The sequence below is a fragment of the Lagenorhynchus albirostris genome, chromosome 6 (genome assembly GCF_949774975.1).
Source record: "Lagenorhynchus albirostris chromosome 6, mLagAlb1.1, whole genome shotgun sequence".
Classification (NCBI taxonomy): domain Eukaryota; kingdom Metazoa; phylum Chordata; class Mammalia; order Artiodactyla; family Delphinidae; genus Lagenorhynchus; species Lagenorhynchus albirostris.
The window spans coordinates 602,355-627,592 of record NC_083100.1 but is presented as its reverse complement, the minus strand read 5'-3'; the positions used below and the strand labels follow the sequence as shown (position 1 = coordinate 627,592).

Genomic DNA, 25,238 nt, shown 5'->3' with positions numbered 1-25,238 from the left:
AAAAAACCTGGTGGCGGCCAGAAGGGAGGTAGCTGGGGGGATTAGTGAAATAGGTGAGGGAGATTAAGAGGTACAAACTCCCAGTTATACCATTAGTAAGTCACAGGGATGTAATGTAGGGAATATAGTCAACAGTATTGTAATAATTTTGTATGATGACAGATGGTTACTAAACTTATTGTGGAGATCATTTCCTAAAGTATATAATTGTCAAACCACTATGTTGTACACCTGAAACCAATACTGTATGCCAACTATATTTCAATTTTAAAAAAGGAAAAGAAAAAGAAAAATGGGCAATAGATAGAAACAAGAATTTCACAAGAGAAAATCCTATAAACCTATGATAAGAAGCTTAACTTTACTGGCATAATCATGACAATTTTACACCTACTAAATCAGCAAAAATTAAGACCTAAAAATTCTAATACCAAATGTTGATAAAGATGTGGATCAATGGGAAGGCTAACAAATTAATATAATCTCTTTAGAAAACAATTTAAGTCAAACATTCTCCTCTGACAGTACTTTCCACTCTTAGATTTATATTCTATAGATATTCTTACACATAGGTAGCAAGTCACACTCAAGAACGTTCAGGGCTGTATGGTTCATAACGGCAAAAGAAAAAAGAAAAGAAAAAACCTAAACATTTAGCAATTAGAAAATAGATTTAAAATCCTGGTATATTCATGCTATGAATTATAGCAATGAAAACAAATTCTATACACACAAGGATAAATGTTAGCAATATAAGTGAAAAAAACCAAGTTATGAAAGACTATCGGCAATAGGATTCCCTTTCTATCATACCCCCCTCATCTAAGTATATTGTTTAGGGGTACACAGTTACGTGACAAACCCAAACTTCAGGCAGGAGATGTCCTATGAGGGTCCAGCAGCGAGCTGCAATGAGGGAGGGCACAATGGCACAGGGTCTCCCAGTTCCTAATTTGGGTGGTGAGTTTAAACACTTTCATTTTACTGTTTTGATTTGTGACTCATATTGCAAATGAATCAACTAGTATATGCTGGAAAATTGAGATGTTTTACATGTACACGTTTATATCCCGCACGGGACTCTAAAATGCAATAGCTGGCTATGAACCAAATGGTGAGTAGGAAGCAAGAAAGAAGCGAAATAATAAACTTATTAGAATGTGTTGCTCTCCTTCAAGTAGCAACATTTAAATGTCACAGGTTGATATTCCCTTCTTTAAGCATCTCAATGCACTAATTATTCTGCAATAACTAACAACATGATCATATTTCAGTTTTCCACTTCTATAACCAGCCTATAGACAAAGCCCAGAAGACTTGATTACGACTTCAGACTACACAGTAAGTGCTATAAAACTTTACTTTGTAAAAGAAAGTAATAAAACTCTTCAGAATACATTGTAAATATTACAAAAGTTTACTTTGTATAATAAAACTGACAAGAAACAGGGAGAGGAAGGAAGGAAATGTGGAGAAAGGAGGAGGGAACAAAATGTTTTGTCCTTCCTGGGGGGAAGTAAATAGTGTCTAAAGTTGATAAATTAAGAAATGGACACAGAAAAGACAATCCGTTTTCCCTTGGTGCCTCCTGTGCTGTTTGCAGTCTGCCGAGCTAGTTCAGCATTGCACAGCACATTCAGGCCACAGCCCCAGGCTGGCCCCTGAGAGCACAGACCCTAGCTTCACACAGCCTTACATCTCTTCCTTTTTTACAAGTTCAGTTTTGACTCAGGCCTAATCCAGGACTAGGTTTTTAGAACAGGTGTTGTTTTTTTGCTGTGTGTGTGTTTTCTTTTTTTGGGGGGGGTATTATTTTGTTTTGTTTTGTAGCCACTCTGAGCAGAAGATGTGGGAAGCTGGACCCAGAGAGCAGCTGATGGTGCTTCAGAGCAATCCTACTCCCGTTGCTAGTTTTGATTCCAGAAGGTGTAAGTGACACTCCCCACCCCCCACCAAACAGAAGGAGAGGTTTGCAGGGAGCTTCTGAAATAGTACTCCTTGCTCTTATGGGTGAACTTCTGGAGGCCACCGACTTTCTCCCACTAGAACAAACGCTAGGAAGCAAATAGCTCCAAATGCTCCCACCACTGCTATACAACCGAGAGCAGAACCAGCCTCAGGATGAAGCTAACACGGTGGTGAGCAGAGCTGAAAATGGCAAGATGTCATTTCGAACCACTGGATGAACCTACCATAAAACATGCCTTTCTCTGGACTTTAGGCTTGGGGGCCAATAACTTCACTCACCGTCAGACCCATTTTGAGACTATCTCTCTGTTTCTTGCATCAAGGAATCCTACAGAGTATCCAGGATGATGGCTGCTGTGAGGGAGGGTGTAAGCAAAGGGCACCTCTCAGACCTGAAAGGTCCTCAAAGGCATCCTGGAGGAGGCACCAGCAGGGCTGAGCCCAGCAAGGTAGAGTAAAGAAGCCTCCCAGGCAGAACCACAGTAAGTGAAAGATTCCCACAGAGCCCTTGGGGAGGAGTTCAGCGCACAGGAGTCGGTGGGGATGGGCCTGGAGAAGCTGGTTGGGATTCCCAGGGCCTCCTATGCCGGCCCAAGCAGTATGGATCTTATTTAGAGGTCTATGCTTGTAAGTCACCTGACCAGTGGGGGAGGAGGGGGGAGTTACAGTCATCCAGGCAAAAAATTATAAGGTCTTAACTTAAAGCAACACCAGAAAGACGGAGAGGGAAAGCCACAAGAGAAATTAGACATAGAATCGATATAGGATTACTGGGCGAGACGTGGAAGGTAAGGGAATAAAAGTCATCAAGACCGCATCCCAAGGCCTCGGCCCTTGTCTAGGAAAAGAAACACTGGTGAGGAGGTTAAAGATAAAGCCCAGGTGTGTAGTGGGGACGTCAGGAAGCATGGACACGGCGCTACAGCCCATGGCTCGCCCCACAAACGTCTACTGAGAAGCTCCTACGTGCCGGGCACCGTGAGCGGGCACCGTGAGCCGAGAGCGAGACGCGGTCTGCCTCCTCCTGGCCCCCTTCCAGTAGGGGGACAAGGCACACACAGTCGCTCTAGGGTCGAGGACGGAGCGCCAGGTGGGGCCAGGCCGAGCCCAAGACCCCGAGGCGCGCAGAGAGAAGGGCGCGGGCGCGGCCGGCGGCAAACGGCCGCAGGGCGGCAAGCGGACGGGCACGCGGGCGGCGCGGGGTCGCGGGCCGGCTCCCCCTGTGCGGGTAGCTCACCTGAGGCCGCAGAGAGTCACGCGCCGACCTCCCAACACCCGCCGGGAGGGAGCCCATCCGCGCCTCTAGCCCCACCGACCAATGGCAGAGCGACCGATGCCGACTGACAGTACTCACGGGCCAACCGCTAGCGCCTGTGGGCGGGGACGCAGCGAGCCCGGGAGGAGACGCCCGCGCTAACGGTTGCTAGGGACGCACCGGAGTCTGTCTAAGGCGCCTCGGAGGAGCCAAAAGAGACAGGGCCTCCACCAGCACGGTCCGCGGACGCCGTTTCCTCTGGTCTCAGGAAGGGTGAGCAGCGCGGAGCTCGCCCCTCGGAGACCTCGACCTGAAGGCGGGGAGCGCAGGGCTGCTCCCTCACGGCCCACGATGCCCGCGGAGCCGGGGGCCAACGTGGGCTGCGGCGCCCTCAGTGGCCGGGTCGGCGTCCCGGGCCCCGAGCGGCTCTCCCGGCACTTCGGGCGGACCCGGTAGCGGACAGGCCCCGGGCCCGAAACGAGTGCGGGCGCCCTGCGCTAAGCGTTGACTGGAAGTGGCCCCTTCACACGGGCTCAGTCCGCGCGGCGACGCCGGAACAATGTCGGCACATTGTGCAGACGCAGACGCTGAGGCCCGGAGGGGCCGGGAATGCGCTCGATTGGCCCGCACTTTGCAGCCCCACGCAGGGACCCGCCCCGCCGCGTCTGGCTACCAGCCCACGAGCCCAGAGCGGCTCCCAGACTCCTCTCCGCTCTCCTGCAGGCTCGGCTCCGTGCGTGCGGCCCCGACTATCCCTGCCCTCAACCCGCTCCTCGCCTTCAAAGCCTCCCGAGCGCTAATTACCTGTCCGCCGGGTGGTGTGGCTGGCGGCGCGGGGGCTGAGGGCGGGCTCGGCCTCACGGAAGGACTACAACTCCCATGAGGCTCTGGCGCCGCGCAAGCGTATGTGATTCCATTGGCTGGCAAAGCTCTGAGCTGGGAACCCTCATTGGCTGAGGGGCCTGAGGCGATAGATACCGGAAAGGGGAAGAGCAGCCAACATGGCGGCGGAGCGCGGCGCGGGACAGCAACAGTCGCAGGAGATGATGGAGGGTGAGCGGCCCCGCGGGGCGGCGACCGAAGGGCCTAGCGGGTGGGGGGCGGCGACCCGTACCGGCCTTGCCCGGGAGAAACGGGGCGGCCCGCCTGCGGCCGCGGCTCGGACCCCGCCGCGCGCACCCCCTGACATCTGCCAGCCGGCAGGGCGGGGGTGGCCCTGGACCCGGGACCCCGTGCTGAGGCGGTAGCGGCCGGGAAGGCGCGGGCGGCCCGGGAGGTGCCAAACCTAGGGTCGGGGCCAGCGGCGGGGCGAGCCGGGCGCGTGGGTGGGGACTGAGGGCGCGGTGGTCCCACAGCCCTGGCGTCCGCCAGCTGGTGGGAGCCTCGCACCGAGTTCCTCAGCCAGCCCCGCGAGTCCCCAGTCCCGGGGCAGCTGACGAGGAAACAAGGCGCGCGGCTCCCTGGGACTCGCCCGAGTCGGGTCATTGGTGAACGTGGCGGGGGTGGAGAAGGGTCCTCTCGAAAGTGAATGGGTCGTGGGGAAGGGGTGACCAGGAGCCAAGAGCTGAGTTACAAAATCGACGGTTTCCTGTTTTCAAAGCGATCATAGTTCCAAAAAGACTAAATCAAACTCTTCCGCTTTGTTGAAAAAAGTATATGCGTGTTATGTGTGCATATAGTTACATACACACGCTTACCGCAGTCGGAGAGCCAGTCGTGTCTTCGAGTGCTCCTGTGCTGTTCGATCCGCTGGCCTCATGAGCGCTCCGGAAGAGCAGCCACAGTCTCCAGTGTCAAGTGCTAGGGAAGCGGGGGCGGCGAAAGAAGAGCAGGCATGTTTGTGAGTGACGGCTGCGCAGCCAAAGCCAGCTCTGAGCTGAATCGTGCAAGACAACTATAAATCAGCCGGGTTGGAGATGGGCTGAGGTCATTTCAGGTGAAGGAAGCCACACGAAGGCAGAGGGGTGTGAAGGAATGTGACCTGTTTGGAGGAGAGTTCAGCCAGGAGTGGCACAGTCCTACTGAACGAGGGAGAGTGCCGGTGAGGCTGGCAGGGGAGGTCGTGGAGGGCCTTGGTGGGGGGAGAAGCACATGAAGGGTCTTGGACTTTCAGACCATTAGGTCTTTTTACGCAGGGAAACGCCTCTTCTTATCCCCCTTCTTCCCACCCTCCCACCTATTCCCACTTCCTCTTTAGCTGTTTCTGTGTCTTGGTAAATGGCAAGTAGGAAACCCAGGCAATTCCTTCTCTCCGGCTCCCACCCATCCAATGAATCAACAAGCTCTGCTGCCCCTGCTTCCTTAATCTCTCCAAATCTTTAATACCTCTCCCGTGCCCACTGCTGATACCCTGAGCCAGTCCATAGTCCCCGCTGCCGCATAGTCACCTTATGTGCTGATCTGCTGTCCCATGCCCCTGTTTCACTTTGGCTGCCCTTCATTAGCTAAGCCCCTCCCACCCTGGGCTCCGCTGCACCAGACCATTGCCCAGTAGAACTTGCTGTCCCTTAGCCTTGACCACCTGTGCCTGGTAACAACTGATTTATCACATGTCTGCGTACGTGTCATGCACATGTTTTTGTGCCTGACAGCAGCTCTGAGATGCAGGTACTATACTAGCTCTTTCTACAGGTGAGGAGACGGAGGCTTGGAAAAGAAAATAACATGCCAAACCTGTGTCTGTAGAGACAGGATGCAAACTCAGGAAGAGTCAATGGCATTCCAGAAATTTTTGGAGTCAAAGATCAGATTTGGATTTTAGAATAAGCTCAGATTCTCTAGCAATGGAGAATAGATTATAAACAGCCAGACAAGCCACCGAGAGACCAGTCAGGAGGCCAGGCAGGAGCCGAGGCCACAGGTAATGAGTAGCTGAGCCAAGGCAGTTGCCAGGGCAGGGAAGAAGGAATGCGTTTGGAGGTTTTAGAGGTGGATTTCATCAGGACTTATCCAGCAGTCTGGGTGCTGCTTTGCTAGGCCCAGCAGGAGATACAAAGGTGAAGTAGCTGCCTTCCCCTCAAAGAGCATACCCCTTTGTAAATAAGCTGTAGTGGGAGAAAAGAGAATGCTTTCAGTGTGGTTGATGATTCCAAGTAATCCATTAGTGCTTCAGGTCTTCCATAGATTTCCAAAAGAGGTTGCAAAAAAAGTTAGGAAAAAGGGAAATTATTTGACAGTCTTGCCAAAGAATTTTTACCAGTCTGCCACATTTAATCACTGCCTGATTTGCTAATTCAAAAAATACTTATTTACCAGCCTTTCAAAACTGCGCTGGTGTCATGGTGCCCTGACATTCAGCATCAGTGACTTCGTGGGGCATTTAGCACTACTGGCTGTCTTCTCCTTTTTCTAGAGCTCCCCGCTGCCCACAGTCTGATTTGAGTTAGTCTTGATTTCTTTCAGAACGTGGGCCTGTGAACTGGGCTGGTTTTCTTGGCCAAATGGATAGTGGAGCATGGATGAAGGTATGTGGCGGGAGGGTCACATGGTCCCCTCTACGTGGACATCCAGGCCAAAAGGGAGCCAGACAGGAGGTGCTTCTCTGTGTGTTACCGCTAGGGCGTTTAATCACAAACCACCCAGGCCTTCCAGAACACCTGGTAATTCTTCACGGGTTCCTTGAGGGCAGGAATAGTATGTCACTCACCTTTGTACCCCTGTGGCCTCCCTGCTGTGCCCCATTCCCATCTGCCACAGTTCCCCCCTCCACTGGATGCCTCAGGTGGTACCCGGGACATCCATGGAAAACACTCAAATGTTTGTTGAACTGAGTTCAACAAACATTTTTGAATGAAGTCTTTTTGACTTCCAACTGGATGTCAATCTGTTATATGTTCCTCAAAGGGCCCCCTAACATGGGTGTGAGTTCTTATGGATGTGTGTGGGTTCAGTTGACAGGCGGGTGGAATCGGAAGAGTCGGGCGATGAAGAAGGGAAGAAGCAGAGCAGCGGGATGGTGGCCGAGCTCAGTGCGCACAGCCTGAAGGACGGAGAGGAGCGGGGGGAAGAGGACCCAGAAGGTACCAGGCCGAGTTAAGAACCTTAAACTCACTAAGCGGGAGGAGGATGGGGCTCTGTGGCATGTGATGGGCCCCCGGGTGGCACCCGGGTGTTTGTCTGGCTGACTCTGGAGGCCCTCGGTGGGTGGCCAGGGGCACTGGGAGTAGGGCACCCTCTGAGGTGCTCCCTGAGCCAGCTACACACTTACGGCGCTTGCAGGCAGGATGAACTTTTTCCTAATTCCATTGAAGGCAAATACTAATGATATTGATACTAATGTGTCATCTGAAACAGAACCAGAAGATTGTCTTATTAACCACATGTGCAGAAAGTGCAATTTGAAATAAACAGTTCGGCTAACGAGCGTGCTCTCTTTTCCTACCGTGGACATAAACTGATTCTCTCTTAGTCATTTCTGAGTTCTGTCCACCAAACTTATAGGCCTGAGGATCAACTTCTAAGTTGGTTTAGTGATTAACAACAACAAAATGAATTTAGAGATGAGAAAAGTAAGTGCTCAGCCTGTAATGGTGGGTTTTCACCCTCCCAAACTATGATCTGAGCCTTTTTTGTTTGTTTTCTTTGCTTGCTTAGAAAATCAGTTTACATTCAGAGGAGTGAGAGAAACCATAGAAACAGACATAAAGATGTCCAAGATATATTATTAGGTGAAAAGAGCAAATTCTTTACAGATGGGATGCGTGTTAAAATCCTATCTTTATTTTTAAAATGATAATAATAGAATAATAGTATGTAGTTTTACTTAAGAGAGAAAACACATCAAACTGTTGTTGGCCCGGGGGGGCCGGGGGGCAGTCTCTCTAAACAGCAGGTTTGAGAGGGTCTCGTACCTTCTGCATTTTCTAGATTTATACACAGTGTATGGGTATTTAAAGTTTTAATAGTCATGCATTACCGTTATGGTAATTAAAACGAATTTTTAAAATAACATCATGGTCTGTGCCAGTGAAGATGGTTGGTAACTATGGCAACCTAATTTTAAGGCAAAAGGAGATTACCACAAAAGTACCAGTCACATTACTTTGGAGCTTCAGAGTCGATATTCTGGAAGTGATGTGGGTGGAATAAGTACACGGGAGTGATGGGTGAAAGCTCTTCTTGCTGACTCAGTCACAGGAAGATGTCACCTGCCCTCACATCTGAATGCCTGGCATGTTGACCGAGCCCTGTCATGGGCTCTCCCCTGGCTCGTGAGCACAGGCTCACTGTGACTCGCCCTAGGGTACATGGCTACAAAGTGGAGCCCCTGGACTGGACCCCGACTTGTCTAGATCGGGTGTTCTTTCTTCCAGGCTACTAGCTGGTTACAAGTCCTCTAGGAAGGTGCATTTTTATAGGTCCTTAGAGAAACCAGGACTTGCTCCTACCTATACTTAACTTAGATCTTAAGTTCAAGTAAAACAAATTCAAATGTGACAACTGGTACCATTCACTTATTTTCTATAAGTTGTTTTAAAACTTAAAACATACAGGATAGGTTTGGAAAGATGGCTGGTAACTTTGTTCAAAGGTTAAGCTGCCATTTTGAGCACTGCCCTGTGCTGGATGTATTACAAACAGAACCCTTTAAGCCTTGTGACCATGTGTCCTGGACACCCTGCCTTTGTTGTAGCGCGCGTCTTTCGTTGCAGCTTCCTGAATTCAGGCCGTTGGCTGTGCTGTCTTTTGTAGGGGGATCGTTTGGGCATATCTCTTGGTTTTGCCCAGCTCCTTTTATTTAATTTTTGGGTTGGTTGACATCTTGTAAAGCTATGGCTGAACTAGAGTAAATGACATGGGGTTTTTTTGGGGTTTTTTTTTGCGGTAAGCGGGCCTCTCACTGTTGTGGCCTCTCCCGTTGCGGAGCACAGGCTCCAGATGCGCAGGCTCAGCGGCCATGGCTCACGGGCCCAGCCGCTCCGCGGCATGTGGGATCCTCCTGGACCGGGGCACGAACCCGTGTCCCCTGCATCGGCAGGCGGACTCCCAACCACTGCGCCACTAGGGAAGCCCAACATGTTTTTTTAACTAGCCATTGTCGGTGGTTATGGAAAAGGCGGCGCGGTGAATTCAGCCAGTGTGAAGCCAGGACGTCTTTGTCAGGCTGGGCCTGCATCTGGCGTGCCTCTCCGAGGCCTCCAGTCCAGCCTGCGAGCTGCCCCGTGCTGGGGGGCGCTGGGGGCGTGAGGCTGGGCTGTGAGCCTGCTCAGCCGCAGGAGCATATGCAGTGTTGCCGTCGGGGAGAGGCAGCTGAAGGAAGCAGGCCGAACGGTAGTGGTGACCAGCGGTCCCTGGGGGCACAGGCCAGATAGCAGTCACCGTGGAGGAGCCGCTGCCACCGAGGAGGAGCCTCTCCAAGGCAGGCGGCCCAGTTTCTTCAACAACGAATTGCAAGAACAAACGGGGACTTTATAGAAATGCCCTCTAGTTACAGTGTGTGGCCTCATTCAGATCCTAATGCATGCAGGCCGGGGAGAGCATTTAACCCTTTTAGATGATGTGCTGCAGTAGGCCCAGAGCCCAGTGCGGGAGCGGTGGCAGCCCTCCTCAGGCCCCCGGACGGGAGGCCTGCTCTCCAGGGTGGACTGGCTCCTCATCCTGCCCGGCAAGAGGGTCATGGAAATTGCTCAGCGAGGCTCTTCAATCTTGTCTGTTGAGCTGAGCGTTTTGTTTTGCTCTTTGCAGACAGACGTGTTTGTAGATGCTGGGCCACTTTCCAAAGCAGTAGAAGGCACATCCTAGAACATCTGATGTGCCCACAGCGTGATCTATATTCAAATGACCTGCTTTCTTGTCACAGACAAGAAGGGAAAGACCGGGAGGCAGGCTGCCACCAGCTACGCAGCTTCGGGCATCACCAGGAGGTGGCGGTGGGCAGCTTCCTGGCCCCTGGCTGGGGTCACTTGAGGCTCAGTCACCGTTCCCCCTCCCCCGGCTTTTCTGACAACAGCGTCAGACTGCATTTCCCTTCCTGGGAAATTGTGTGGCACAGATGGAAGTTTGGAGGCGTTTGCTGAGTTCAGGAAACTGAGGATCTTGAAGGGTGACCATTGTCAGACAGATGTTAGCTCTGCTGCGTCATCCATGCCCTCCGGGTGTTGCCTGCTGGTTTCTCCTCTGCTTTCGAGTTGGCTCTGTGCCCCAGGCAGCCCAACCCAGCTCTCCGCGGACGCAGGGTCTGCGTCCTCCTGGAGACGGGGGGCTCTGAATGGGCTTTTCTTCTTCTTGTTGTTTCAGAAGGACAAGAGCTGCCTGTGGATATGGAAACCATTAACCTGGACAGAAATGCAGAGGTAATGCAGCCTGCTCAACCCAGCCTCGGGGGCATGGTGACAGCACTCTGACCGTCAGGGCACCTTCTACGAGCGCGCCAGATCAGCGCGTGATTCCCCTGGAAGGAGCTGTCTGGGCCTGGCTCCGCTGGCTCAGAGACCCTGTGTTCTTACTGTCACCTGTCGAGCTGTCTGGGCCTGGCTCCGCTGGCTCAGAGACCCTGTGTTCTTACTGTCACCTGTCGAGCTGTCTGGGCCTGGCTCCGCTGGCTCAGAGACCCTGTGTTCTTACTGTCACCTGTCGAGCTGTCTGGGCCTGGCTCCGCTGGCTCAGAGACCCTGTGTTCTTACTGTCACCTGTCGAGCTGTCTGGGCCTGGCTCCGCTGGCTCAGAGACCCTGTGTTCTTACTGTCTTTAATACCAGTGATTGACCTGCCATTTCTGTTTAACCAAATGAAACGCCTTTGACTCAAATTATATGGGTCAGATGATTACATTGTATGTGGCGGGGTCCTGCCATCCCCAGCCTCTGAGAAGCACCGCGCATTAATGATCTGGGAAGGGCGGAGCCAGCCGCTGTGTCTAGGCGGCCCGTGGGGCCTCCCCTGAGCCCACAGCCGGCCGTCGGTGGGGACGCGGGACTCAGAGCATGGGCTTGTGCTCTGTGCTAAGGGGGCAAAGGGGTGAGAGTAGGTTTCGCATCCCACCCGCCTGGAGGGTCAGTTTTACATCAAGCCACTACCCGTGGTAGCTGAACCGAGGAGCGTTTTGCAGCTCGCCTCTGAGTCCCCACCCCCTGTCTGCGCAGACTCCGTGTAGCGCTTCTCCCTTTCTCCCCTCACCCTCGCCTCCACCCGCTGCCCGGCCTCCTCGTGGCTCCGATTCCAGGAAGCATGTCTTCAGGCGCTTGCCTGCAGCTGAGCTAGGTCTCGTCTTGTTTCAGGACGTTGATTTGAATCATTATCGCATTGGAAAAATTCAAGGGTTCGAGGTGCTGAAGAAAGTGAAGGTGAGAGGAACTCCGTCCTTGCAGGGGAGGTGACACTCCAGAGTCTGTCCCGCCCGAAGGACATAGATAAACCCAGAACAGAGTCAGTTCTGTGCAAGTGACAGTCCTTGCAAAGGTGCTAGGCTGCACCAGGAGCTGCTGTCGGGCACCTTTCCTCCTGGGCCTGGCAGGGTTGCTAGGGCAGACGGCAGGCTGGGTGGCTCGCCCCAGGTTCAAGCGGTGGCTCGGGCATGCGGCCGCCTGCAGTGCCTCAGGTCGAAGCCCGCCTGCAGCCACACACACCCCAGCCTGTGCAGTCCTTAACTCGCTTCAGCCCAATCTGTTTTTCAGAATTGAGCTGCTGAGGGTTCCCTCTGCTGGGACACAGCACCCCCGCTGCCCGCTGCCTCCCTCACTAAGGAGGTCTGCTCAGAATGGGGCTTGCCTCCAGCCTCCCTTGGGTGTCTGCCCGTCCTTTCCAAGGTCAGCAGCTTTCTAGAAAACGGGAAGGAAAACCATGTCCTCCCACCCGGAAGACCTGTCCTGTAACGGCGGGCGCTTTCTCCTGGCCTCCCTGTTGCCTACGTCAGCTGCCCTCTTTCTGTCCCCTAGACTCTCTGCCTCCGTCAAAATTTAATTAAGTGCATTGAGAATCTAGAGGAGCTACAGAGTCTTCGAGAGCTGGATCTTTATGACAACCAAATCAAGAAGATTGAGAACCTGGAGGGACTGACAGAGCTGGAGTGAGTCGTGAGACCCAGGGAGACAACGGAGGGGCCCGTCCAGCCTCCCCAGAGCCAGCCCTGGGCCCCAGCTCTCAGGCCCAGGGAGGCCACTTCTGCCCCAGGGTCCTGCCCTGCACCTGGCTCCAGGGGTGCATTGGCTTGCCCACAGTCCCAGCCTGCAAATTAAACCTGTGGAGGCTTTTGGCTGGTCTTCTTCAGGGAGGACATGGTCTCTGCCCTGAACACCATCCTGTGAGCCCAGAGGCATCGGGAACCTGTAGGCTGCCTCCCAGCTCTCCCGGGCCTTCTTGGGCAGCCACAGATTCTGCGCCCGCCCCCGGGTGAGGCACGGTCCCCCAGGTCGGGATGCTGCTTCTAAGTTAATTACATTCTGAGTTCTGTGTGACCTACACTCATTAAAAAATAAATGTTTTGCCTGTTCCCAGGATTCTAGATATTTCTTTTAATCTACTGAGAAACATTGAAGGAATTGATAAGTTGACACGACTGAAAAAGCTCTTCTTGGTCAACAATAAAATCAATAAAATTGAGAACGTAAGCAGCTTACATCAACTGCAGATGCTGGAGCTGGGGTCCAACCGCATCCGGGTAGGTGCGAGCGTGGCGGCTGCGTGGCCTGGACGGTGTGGGTGCAGGGTGTGCGGTCGGCTGTATTTTTCATAAGAAAAAGTGCTGACTGGATGTCAGTATTAATAAGAGTGTGTGCCCAGGTGCAGCGGTCTAGCCTTTCTTCTGCACGTAGAGTTCACTTGCTCCCCATTCAAACCATGACATAATTCTTACCAAACCATTCCATTAGGTTCTGCCCGAGGTGAGCTGATCAGCCCCAAACACTTTGCTTTTGAATGTACTGCAGAGTGAAAGTGTCCCAAGGCAGCAGAGGGCTGGCTTGCCGGTGCCTTGCCCCACACCAGGGCCGTAAGAAGGAGCACGCAGCCTGGTACTCGGCTGGCCTGTCCTCCCCTGCTGAGCAGCTGGGGGCAGGGGTTTCGGAGCACTTCTTACCCTCCCTCCGTGTCGCAAGTGACCCTCTGTCCAACTTTTGGAAGCTCGTAGCACACGGTCATCCCAGGTTGGCCCTCATGAGCTGGACAGGATGCAAACCAAAGAGGGTGGTTCTGGCAAAGGGCCTCTCATGACGATGGTGGTGATACGGCTGAAAATAGCAAAGCAGCACACTTAAAACTAGACAGTGGCCCAGATGTCAGCATTTTATCGAGTATTTCTCTATGGAATCTTCCAAGAGAAAGGTGGCTCGTCACAAATTGATGCAGGCCGTAGCAGTTAAGGATGCCTTCCCTCTGAATCCTCATCCTCGTAGACTGCCCCCAGCCACATCTTGCTGTGAAGGGCCAGACAAGATGCTCGGTCTGCACTTGCTTGAGGCCCCACTGTGTTCCCGTGCACATAGTCTGGTCATTTAGTGCTGAAGAAGCCAGTAGTTAACCTGTTTTGGGAGAGCAGTGAACTCAGAGGAGGCGGTGGCCTGAGGCCTGGTCAGTTTGCGTTGATTAAGCCGGCTGCTACCCGAGGCGCTGCGGGAGATCCATCTCCAGCTGAATGGCGGAGCACCGGCATGGAGCAAGGAGAAGCAAGGAAGCAGGTGACAGAAACAGGAAGAGGGGCGGAGAGTCAGGGAATGGGGGCACCTGCTCTAGGAATCCCGTAGGGCATCCCAAGGCCAGAGCTCCCAGCTTCTGTCTCTTGTGGAATGCATTTTAACAAACCCTACATAGAGTCACGTAATAATGTGGCAACTCGGAATTTTAGGACTTGAGGGACCTGAGAAGTCCCGAGAGCTCCAGGGCTCTGTGGAAACTCGAGGTCCGGGAGTGAGCCCAAGTAAGGGGGGGCCTTGACGCCTCGCTCCCACCCCCACCTTTTCTGTGTTCTCATGTTGTGCTTTCACGTGAGGTTGCATGGGAAATTTTCCAGAGTGGAGAAGCACCTGCCCGACGCCCCGGGCGGCTCTCTCTCCTTGCCCAGAGATCTTCCTCTTCCCCGGGTAGCTAAGCGCTGCCCTGTCCTGATTTTCACAGGCAATTGAAAATATTGACACGTTAACCAGCCTGGAGAGTTTGTTTTTGGGGAAAAACAAGATCACTAAGCTTCAGAACCTGGACGCACTCACCAACCTGACAGTCCTCAGCATGCAGGTACTGACCGCCCTACCCCCCTGCCCCTGCCGCCTCCGTCCTGCAGGCCCAGGGCCCAGGCTTTGATGGGCTCTCTGTTTCACCGGCAGGGAGCGACTGAGACATTATACTTCACTGACCTTAGTCGTGCGTGACGCATGCTGGACCACAGTTTCATTCTCTAAGCATCACGCTCCTTTTCCTAGTAAAAGTTCGAGCTGGTTTTTAGCCAGAGGGTCTCTTCAGAAGGTGGAGCTCATTCCAAAACCTACAGTGCTGGGCTCCACGGTGGGAGCGGCCCTCCCGCGTCCATGCGGAGGGCATGCGGCCTGGCTCGGGGGTTGGGAAGCACGTGGCTGCGCCTCAGCTCCTGTTCCTTTTTGTCAGAAGCAGGCAAGTGGCACCAGGCCCTTGAGGCAGGATGTGGCGGGGTGCTCTGAGGACAGGACCTCAGCGTGGCAGGTCCCCTAAAACCACAGGTGCCTTTTGGAAAGCAGATGTTCCGCAGACTTCTTTAAGAAAAGGGCGTTAGGCTTTAATTTGAGTTATAGTAGTTGCTGAAAGAAATGAGAACTGATTTTATTTTAAACTATTCTATGATTCTGACATTTTTGAATTACTAAATTGAGGTAGACCTTCCCCAAGTAGATGAAAAGTGAGTGCTTTGCATAAAAGCCTTTAACCCCGCGTATGAGCTTTAGCCCAGTACAGCAGACGCAAGATTTCGGTCTTCCTTTTCTGTGTGTGTGAGTCCCATTCTTGCAGCTGTATCCGGATGCCCCGCCGTCAGGCACCCATGGTAAGCAGCCCCACTTCCCACAAGCCACGCAGCTTCGCGCGTCCTTGCTGCTCTGACTCTCCCTCTTGCAGGGCAACCGGCTGACCAAGATTGAGGGCCTGCAGAGCCTGGTGAACCTACGGGAGCTCTATCTCAGCCACAACGGCATCGAGGTCATCGAGGGCCTGGACAACAACGTAAGCCCGCCGGCCGCCTGTGGGGCAGTGGGGTCATGGGGTGCCCGACGGGCAGGCAGCACACACCAGCCTCCGGGGGGCTCTCGAGGGGACTTGCTGCCTCTGGAGGTCTGTCCTAGTGACCTTTCCATCCCTCCTCACGCTGGGAAACACAGACGCAGGCGGTATCTGCTCAGCCCTGAGCGGGCGCTGAGCTGAGCTGTGTGTCGCGGGGGTAGATTCACTGCATGGCCCTGTAGGCGTTGGGGAAGATTTTTAAAAAGTAAACCCCAGGGACTCCCCCGGCCGTCCAGTGGTTAGGACTCTGTGCTTCCTGTGCAAGGGACGCAGGTTCAGTCCCTGCTCGGGGAACTAAGATCCCATGCGCCGCTGGGCACGTCCAAAAATAAAGTTAAGAAAAAAGTAAACCCCGGCTGCTCCTAGGTGTCCCTGTCCCACGGAGGGCTAGTGGGCACAGCAGCCACCCCCTCTTCCCGCTCTGGGCCTCACTACCCAGCCCGCGGGGCCAGCAGCGCCCCCCCGGCCCAGATCCTGCACAGTCTCGCTCCCTCCCGCCCGCCCCTCAGCAGCCCTGCCCGCCCAACGCAGGACAGCCTTAGGGGCGCTGGGCAGGGAGGGGTAGCGCTGGCCCTGAGCCCCCAGGAAGCCCCTGCGCCCCTCAGCTGCCTGCAGGCAAACCTGCTTTTCCTCAGTGCAGTATTCAAGACAAATAAAATACTTTTACTCTTTCAATTTTACTGGGTTTTTTTTCCTGTTTTGTTGACTTGGCAGCAAGTGTAACCAGATTGGTCACTTCTGTTGTTGTAAACACAGCGTTTCAATCTTCGTCAAGTCTCCTTTGGGCTTTGCGCCTCAGCCCCTGGGCCTAGCCACCATTAGTAATGTTTTCAGGGGAAATCCACGTTCTGAATTTCATTTCACCAACATCTACATACAAAATTTTAGAAAAGCTAGAATTTGCCTACAGTGAGTCTGGTCGCCTTTCCCTGCCTTCCAATCAAACTGAGAGTTTACAGAGCTGGTGTGTAAACTGGCTGCACACTCGGCCGGTGCAGAATGGGACCCTGAGGCTAAGCTGAGAGGTGCGGCCATGCGGAGGCCATGCGATTGGAGCCGGGCGGTGCCCCCTCTGCTCCTTGGCCTCCCCTGCTGGTCCCCACGGTCAGTGGAGGGTCCACGCAGGAGAGGGCGTGGCAGCGGTGTGGCCCAAAAGAGCAGCGGGGTCCCAGGCGCACAGGACGGGGCAAGAGCTTAGGACTGTCCCAGTAGGAGCACTGCGCCTCGGTCTGGGGTCAGCACCGCACCCTTCTGGGGCCTCTGCAACAAAACAGAAAAATAGCAGTTGTGGCTTTAAAGGTAATCATTGTACGATTCTTGTAATCAAATGAGACAGGCTTTCCTCTGAGACCTTTGTTCAACTAGAGATCAAATATTCACCTATACTTTCTTCTAAGCTTTATCTCTTAATTTATCTGGGATTTACCTTTGTGGTGTGAGATCAGGCAGTAAGTATCCTTTTCCCAAATGGCAGATCCACCATCTTGACACCACAGCTGAGTCCTCCCCCACTGCTGCCTCTGTTTGCCCCTCTGTGTGCTGGGTCATCTTCCTGTGGGTCTAGCGGGGTAATCTCTCCTGTGCGTGCTCTCCCCACCCTGTCCCCTTCCTTTTTTTTTTAAAAGCAATTCTTACTGGTTTGCTTTTGAATGAGCTTTCAAAACACTGTCCAGCTCCCCAGGAAAACATGAGGTAGTATTGAGCCCATGACGGAATCCTTGTTCCTGGACGTTTGGGGCCAGTTCTGGCAGCCGGGTGCCCCTGGTGCTGAGCCCTTCTGCTGGGGCTGCACAAGGGTCACATCCTGCCGCGGGCCGCACATGCTTTAGCTTGGCCGGTTCCTGCGCTGACACATCCCACGCCGCCCAGCACCGCAGAGCAGGGGGCAGCGGGTCTGCCCTGGCCCCGCCCTGCTGCCCACGGTGGCCCCCTTCTGCAGAGTTCTCCCGAGTCCCTGTTTGCTCTGAAAGTCACCGAGCCCCGCAGGCAGGCGCCTCCTAGCCCCCTGTAGTCACGCAACTATCTGAGCGGACACCAGGAGCCCAACAGAAGCCAGTGGAAGGGCTCCTCACCCGGCCCAGACGGCACAGGACACTGTGCCCGGCCCTCAAGGAGTCAGAGGCCAGGGCCGGAGTGCTTCTGGGTTGGCAGGGCTTCTGGCTGCCCGCTCGTGTGTGTGTTTGTGGGCTTTGTTTTTATTTTATTGAGAGTTTTTTTTAACTTTCCCTTAAAACTTGGTATTTGGAGTCAGAATCCCAGGAACACAGTAGAAAATGTAAGAAGGCAACCCGCAATCAGAAACGAGCAGAGAGGAAGAGAATGTATTGTCGGGGGCTGTCAACCAGCTTGTAACGTTTCCCTTTTGATTTTAGAAAAACTTGCCAATTGGTGTGGTTAAACGTACTTCAGGAAGCAGTGCAAGCTTTTAAAGGCTTCGTTTTCACTACAATCTTATTCTGTGAAATCCTGAAACTCTGTGAACTTTAAAAAAAAATTCCTCGGGCTTAGCTGATGTGTGCTGGGAAGTAGGCGTCTGCTGGACATTTCTGGAATAGAGGGTCGAGCACAGCGTCTCCACGAGACAGTGCGATGCCTGCCCCGCAGCGGGCGAGCCCCGGACGCTGTCCCCAGTGGGGCTGAGCCCCCTCTTTCTTCTCTCCCATCAGCTGTAAATTCCAGGCCAGTGGCCACCCGCTGTCCCTCAGTGCCCAGGCGTTCCTCTCCGCCCTTCCTCCTGTGCTGGAAGGAGGGCCCCTTCACCCCCGCCAAGCCCCAGGTTCCTCAGCCCTAAAAGAAGAGGAAACACTGTTCTAAGGATCAGTTGGAATTGTATGTTTCCTTGGGTTGAGCACTAAATAGATGCTGCTGCAACTGTTACCCCCTCTTCAGAGCCCCGGCCTCGTGTTAGCTGCCCTTCCCGGGACCAGGCGTGTCGCTGGGGTCCTTGCGGGCCAGGATCTGGGAGCCTGGGGCTTGGAATCTGAAGGAACTAGTTCCAGACCCCAATGGTGAGAGCGCAGTGAGGCAGTCGTGAGGATTCTGTGTCTTCGGCCTGGTCTGGGGGTGGGCGGGGAGGCTGCAGGAGGTGGGCAGTGCTGTCCCCCTGCTAGCGCACTCCCGTCCTGGGAGGGCAGCTCGCCTCATGGCGCTAAGCTCAGCGCCCAACGCTGTGTGCATGGTCGCGCGCTCGTTGTTGATCTGAGGTAATCCAGGAAAAATTTTATTTCCTTATTTTAGAACAAACTCACGATGTTGGACATTGCGTCAAATAGAATCAAAAAGATTGAAAATGTCAGCCATCTAACAGAGCTGCAGGAATTCTGGGTAAGTTTAATACACAAGGGGTTGATGACACTTCAGCTGCACTGGTCCTGCCGAGTGAGGTACCGTTTACTCCAGCCCTGGAGGCTGTGGCGTGGAATGGGACTGTGGGCAGGGCTGTAGGACTTCGGCACCCACGCGGGATCTCGGGCCCCGCCACGCCCCAGATGTAGACCAAACCAAAATGGGCATTTTAGAAGATTCTGGGTGACTGCGGTTCACATGAAAGTGTGAGGAGCCCTGCACAGTGTACGGTTAGACCCGAGGATTGCCACGTGACTGAAGGGCTTCCAGACCCCGCCAAGGGGCCAGTGCACCCAGCACGGGGGTGTACCGGCACCGCGGAAGGAGGTGTCGCATGGGCTTCCGCTGTCAGTCGTCCCAGAATGTGCCTTGTGTTTGCCTCATGGTGACAGTGTTGTCTCGGGAGCAGTGTCACCGAGCCCAGAGGAGGAGAAACGGCATGAGATGTCTCGAGACTCCTCTGAGGGGGTGGCAGGATGACCCCCAAGCTGAAGTCCTCAGTGTCAGGGTTCCACACGGTGTCCTCCTGAAGCACGTTTGTTGCCTGGTGGCCCCTGCAGGCGCCACCACACGCTCCACCCGGTGACTGCCGTCTGCAAAGTGAGCGTCGTCCGGATGCGCTCAGTCTGATCCAAGATTCATGCTGTGTCTAAGGCGTGCTTCTTCCTTGTCTAGCCATCCTGCTGACCCTGCTTGTGTCCTGTGTGCTTTCCTTTCCTCATCTTAAAAGATCGTCCCGGTTTCCCTAGAGCACAGGTGGCCTGCTGTGAGCATGTCCCTTGCCCCTTAGCGGCAGCACTGAGTCTTGGGCGTTGTCAGCACGTGATGCCAGAGCAAGTCTGGGAAGACCGGAACCAGGCTTCGAGAGGCTGGGGGAGCCGAGCGAGCCACCGTGAGCCGGGGGTCTGGTGTACAGCCCACCCCCAGAGGCAGGTGTGGCTAGTGGTAAGCCGGTTGCATTGGAGCGAAGGGATTTGGCTCCGAAGAGGCCAGGGAACCACACAGAGGAACCGCACAACCAGAAGAGGGGTCCAGAGATGGAGGCTGGGGCTAGGCCAGCACCCAGGGCGCCCAGCAGGGAGACGGCGCTAGGTGTGCCCCCACCCCCCGCAAGGTGCTGATATTCACGCCGTGTGTAACCCCTCCCCGTGAGTGTGTGTTGACCTTAGTGACTCACTTCCAGCCGACAGAATGCAGCAGAAAACAGGATTCCACCCCCGTGACGGGGTGATGAAAAGACTGGCTTGTCTCCTAGGGGCTCCCCCTTGCTCTCTCCTGAACCCCAGCTTTGTGTGAAGTAACAGACACCTTCTTTGATACCAGCAACATACAAGGCACACATCCCCTCTGTTGAAGTGATTCTGTTGTGTGAGAAATGTATCTTGGGAATTCTCCCACACCTCAGTTTTGTTTAAAATGTTATTGAATTTGAGGGGAAGTAAATGTAAATTTTCTATATAAACATTAGCCACCAAAGACCATTGTGATGGGAAATGCATACATCCTGTGAAGTTTGGGTCTTGAAAACCACGAGATAGTCTGCTGGGGAATGTCAGCCAGGGTGATGTTCTGTAGCGGAATTCCAGTCTGGGATTCAGGCAGGCTCATCACCAGACTCTAAAACCGTGGACGAGCAGGGTGTTCGCACGTGTGCCAAGTGTCACCCCGCCGAGAGTTTGCTGATTGCAAAGGGGAGACGCGTTCCCCAGAGTCATCTGGGCGCCACCAGTGTGTCCACAGGATCAGACTTATCCCCGGTAGTGGGACAGCCTCATGCCTTGTGTCCCCCGATGTGCTTCATGTATGAAGTGTGCTCACCAGGAATGTTTAGTGTGATGTAACCAAGCATGTAGACCTAACTTCCAGTTGTCAGGAAGTAGAGGGTCCGGGAGAACGAGCTAGGTGACACCACAGGAAGCAGGCGGCTGAATCCAGAACAAGGGTCCTTCTACACGACAAGTAGCTGGGTGTCTTTAAAGGTCGACTTCATATAACAGAAAAAAAATGAGAGGAGGAAGTGGGAAACATTCTAGATGGAAAAAACTAAAAAGTGCACCTTCTGGGAGACTCTTTAAGAAGACGGGCGTACCTGGAAGGTCACACTCCACATCACACCTTGCTCCTTTACATCTCAGTTGTGCAGAACTTGAAAAAAGAGACATAAAGGCCTTTTTTTTTTTTTTTCCCTCAATGAGGCTTCCAGAGATGCTGGAATTCCTGTGGAGACAATACAGGTGAATGGTTTTGAGTTCCATTTTGGAAAAATACAAAGATAAGAATCTCCGGGGACTTCCCCGGTGGCACAGTGGTTCAGAATCCGCCAGCTGATGCAGGGGACACAGGTTCAAGCCCTGGTCCGGGAAGATGCCACATGCCGCGGAGCACCTAAGCCCATGTGCCACAACTACTGAGCCTATGCTAGATCTAGAGCCCGTGAGCCACAACTACTGAGCCCATACGCCACAACTACTTGAAGCCCATGCGCCTAGAGCCCATGCTCCACGACAAGAGAAGCCACCGCAATGAGAAGCCCACACGCCACAACAAAGAGTAGCCCCTGCTCGCCACAACTAGAGAAAGCCCCAGCGCAGCAATGAAGACCCAACGCAGCCAAAAATAAATAAATGTATTTAAAAAAGAAAAGAATCTCTGAAAGTTACCTGTGTCAAAGACATCCTTTACAATGTGCCATTGGTGGTGAGTAAAACTCCCAGGTCCACATTCGCTAAATCCTAGAGAAAACTGCCCTGTGGCTGGCTGTACTGTGGAATACCCTCAACTATAAGACCTGGGGTTTATAAAGACAGTAAGCGCACCAGCAGGGACTAACAGGACGGTGGCATTGGAAATGCCGTGACGTGTGACACAGGAAGCACACAGTGTGTGTCAACCGCAAACGACTCTTGAGAAAGACGAGGAGGAGATGGCGGCCCTGCCGGAGCGGCAGCTGCCAGCGGAGTGGGAGACGGTTTCTAAGTAGATTCTGCTGCAAAAAGACCTTACTTCTCCTAAGCAGCGTAACATTGCTGCTTTCATTAAATGAATGTACTGTTGGCGCGTTGCAAGTTAAGAGCGCTTAAGGCCGCGTGCCTTTTCCGTGACTCTCGGCCTCTTTCTGGTAACCGAGCAGTTGCGGCCACCGCCACGGGGGCTATTGCTTCCCTCTGGTTCTGGTTTTGCACACTTTGCGTTGGCCACATGGGCAGCTCATGTTGCACGAGAGGAGTGTCGTAGACTAATGCTTAACAGAGTACTGCTTAAGGCTTTATCCTGGGACAGCTCTTCTCCCTTTGCGGTGGAGGCACCTTGAGTCCTGCTCTGAGTTCCGGGTCCCCGTGACTCCGTGCTCAGAGCAGCCTTCGGGCCCTCCACAAGGCCGGCCTCTGGGATTTGGAAATCCGGCTTTCCCAAAGCACGGGGCACACTAGGCCCACGTGGAGTTCTGTGAAAATAGCGTTCCTTACACAGGCGAGTCTGAGAAACCCTGCATTGTATACCCTCTGGGAGAATCGAGGAGAAGCTCTGTGGGAGATTCATAACGTGCAGTGAGTTATTAAAGACAAGACTGGCTGTGACAGTGGAACTGGCGCCAGAGTAGCCCTCCCACCATGAACCGACCCCAAGGCCCGAGGCTGCTCCGTCCGGGCAGCGCACAGCAGGCAGCAGCAGGCCGCAGGCCCTGAGAACGGGGATGACACAGTGAGCCCCGGGCTGCCCTGCTCTGCCTAGGACCAGCTTCCTGAGCGGAACACTGCAGTTCTGTGGAGCTGAAGACGTAGCGGTCAAAGTTCATGGCAGCTGGACTCTTCAGGACAAGGTGTTGGAGAGAGGAGGGCCCCGGAAGTCCACGTGGGGGTCGCCTGCCAGGCTGTGGCTGAGCGGTGGGCAGTCTGGGCACGAGACCACCCCTCTCGCGGCTCACCCACTAGCTCTGCCGGAGGAGAGCAGAGCTGGGGGACGATGGAGCTCCAGCCCTGCCCAGGTGGGGGTCTCACCAGCACCCTTGACATCCAGCTAGACACCAAACGGGCCAGGCCTTAGGGGTAGGTCCCACAGGCTCAGCTACGACGCCCTCCAGCCCCCTAGAAGCAGGCTGCAGCGGTGTGTCCAGAGGAGGCTGCGCTCGGAGCTTCCCGCCAGGAAGGGCCTAGGGACCCTGAGAGGGTCCTGGACCCTCAGAGGGGCCTGGCCTCCTGGAGACCCGCCCCGAAGGAGTGTGGAACCGAGCCTGTGGCCGTCTCTACACCGCCTTAGCCCCGACGTCCAGCGTTCAATCCAAAATCACTAGGTGTACAACAGGAAAATGTGATCTGTGTTCAAGGAAGTCGTCCTAAGAAACCGAGCCTAGGTTTTCAGTCACCGTTTGTGAACGTAGCCCTGGACCTGGAGGTGGCTTGCGGTGTCTTGGTCCTCACTCCCACCTCCAGGCTGCTCTCGCCTTCCCCCCGAAGACCCCCACCACACAGCCGCTCTGCAGCGTGGCCGTCATCCTCTCCCTCCCTGGAGACCCTGGTGCTGCGGCAAAACTGGGCCCTTCTCTCGAGACTTAATCCAGTGCCTGGTCAGTGCTCGAAGCCTCTGCAGCGTCCCCAGCAAGTGGCAGCGGATGGGCCGTCAAGGGCCTCGGCTTCTTCACCTCCCACACATGAACAGATGTCATACCTTCTCTGAGTGGGGCTGCTGCCGTGTGACCTCAGCCACCCCGCTTCTGCCCTCGCAGGTTCCGAGGGAACAGGTCTGCCCTTCCCACCACCATGTGCATGGCGGGCCCCAGGCCTGGTGTCTCTTGAAGCGTGATTTCTAGAACCGGGTGTGGCCGGAGCCAGGGGGTGAGGGCAGCAGGTGCGGGGCATGCACTCAGGGCAGCTTCCCCGCCCACCCTGCACACCCAGCCCTGTCACCTGTCAGCTCACAGGCGGCGACGCGCTGGAGCCTCTGCCGTGCACCTCTCTTCCCAGTGCTATGGTCAGCATGAGGTCAGCCACAGAAGCTGGCAGACACGACACGTCGGGGCTCTTCAGCTTCCCTGGGAGCTGGTTACTGAGCGTTTGCTGGTGCAGCACAGCCGGGAGCCATGACGGTGATGTCCCCGCGGGTGCCGCCTGAGCCCCCTGCCCTCGCCCTTCACTCCGGCCATCCAGGGCACGTCTCACGTTCACAGAGGCAGTTCTCTAGTTTGTGTTCACTTGGCCGTCTGCCATATTCTTTGGAAACTGAAGACTGGTCTCTTGGAGCCCCAGCAGAAGGGCCACGACATCCACGCGACAGACGTGGACCAAGCTGGGTGACGGGTGCTCCAACCCAGAGGCCCTACGTGCCCTCACCTTGATGGTGGTTTGAAAAGTGAGAGGTCTCCCCACCCACCAACCCCAGCCCCGCGGGCCTCAGCAGAGCCGGGACGGGGCCTCCTGACCTGCTCTGAGCCCGTCCTCCTGACGTGGCGCGTCCTGGACGGGATCAGCCGTGGTGCGGCATTTCCGCCACAGAGGCGGGCGGTGGGTGTCCCGGGGGTGCACGCCATCAAGGCCCCTTGTGCCCTGAGTGTCCGGCAAGCGACCTCTGGTCTGTTGTCCGTGTTGTCATCAGAGCGCATAGTCAGGCCTTGGGGACAATGGCCGAGGATGGTTTGTAGGAAATACAGCCGAACCGGCTGCAGCACTTTGCCTGGAGACGGGGTGGGGTGGGGTGGGGTGGGGTTGCTCCGTCTCCCCTCTGCTGAACTGAACATGGATTTGCCCCTGTCGTGGCACCGTGTCCAGGTTCATCCCATATGGGACGCGGCCCGGCCAGGATGTGCCGTGATGGATGGAAGGCCCTGTGAGGTGCTGGTCACCCCTCTTTTGAGCGGGGGCCTCGTGCCCCACGTGGGGAGGCTGGGGGGCCGGGTTGGTGTGGCCTGAAGGGGGCGGGGCAGGGCTGTCGTGTTCTGAAGGGGGGCGCGGTGCGGGGCTGTAGCACCCTAAGGCTTCTCCGATGTGCGCGTGTTCCCCCAGATGAACGACAACCTCCTGGACTGCTGGAGTGACCTGGACGAGCTCAAGGGCGCCAAGAGCCTGGAGACAGTGTACCTGGAGCGGAACCCACTGCAGAAGGACCCCCAGTACCGGCGGAAGATCATGCTGGCCCTCCCCACCGTGCGGCAGATCGATGCCACCTTCGTCAGGTTCTGAAGCTCCCGGCCCCTCTCTTCCAAGAGCCTCCCAGCCACGGTTTTTAGTCCACCCGTTGCTCCTAAATCATCGCTCTATCAACAACGGTCACAAACCCAATGGCAATAAAAAGGCACTGAGTGAAAGCTGCCGTGTGCGGTGCCGCTCGCCACCTGGACACCAGTGCTGTCACCTCCAGCCAGTCCGCATTCCGAGTTAGTGGCCCACAGCCCCGCGCCACCAGTGGTGCTGCTCGCGACCGTCTCCGTTTCCTTCTCTCAGAGGGAGGTCACAGCCCGCCTGAGAGGGTGAAACAGCAGGTCTGGGAGCGCGTGCCGGGGGGGCGTC

The 25,238-nt window shown here is 54.8% G+C and overlaps 2 protein-coding genes across 9 annotated transcripts in view; one reads left to right on the top strand and one right to left on the bottom strand.

The window, feature by feature from the left end:
* Nucleotides 1-4,109, bottom strand: part of PASK (PAS domain containing serine/threonine kinase) — a 39,816-nt gene extending 35,707 nt beyond the window's left edge. For 3 of the 4 annotated variants that reach the window (XM_060151618.1, XM_060151620.1, XM_060151621.1), the window contains exon 1: nt 4,028-4,109. The gene's annotated coding sequence lies outside the window, so the exon portion shown is untranslated. Of the gene's footprint in view, nt 1-3,403; nt 3,419-4,027 lie in introns of those variants that run through there. The other variant, XM_060151619.1, reaches the window with a different exon arrangement.
* An 8-nt stretch (nt 4,110-4,117) lies between these two features.
* On the top strand, nt 4,118-25,036 carry PPP1R7 (protein phosphatase 1 regulatory subunit 7). 5 transcript variants are annotated; one of them, XM_060151624.1, is made up of 11 exons: nt 4,235-4,276; nt 6,626-6,687; nt 7,114-7,254; nt 10,460-10,515; nt 11,439-11,504; nt 12,096-12,226; nt 12,655-12,817; nt 14,269-14,385; nt 15,235-15,339; nt 18,634-18,720; nt 24,735-25,036. In XM_060151624.1, the coding sequence occupies exons 2-11, from the start codon at nt 6,678-6,680 to the stop codon at nt 24,909-24,911; spliced, it is 1,053 nt and encodes a 350-aa protein (XP_060007607.1). In that variant the 5' UTR covers nt 4,235-4,276; nt 6,626-6,677; the 3' UTR covers nt 24,912-25,036. The 5 variants fall into 5 exon arrangements, with proteins under 5 accessions (XP_060007606.1, XP_060007605.1, XP_060007608.1 ...); XM_060151623.1 differs by lacking the exon at nt 6,626-6,687 and having other exon boundaries at nt 4,118-4,276; nt 7,114-7,242; XM_060151622.1 differs by lacking the exon at nt 6,626-6,687 and having other exon boundaries at nt 4,118-4,276.
* The last annotated feature ends 202 nt before the right edge of the window (nt 25,037-25,238 follow it).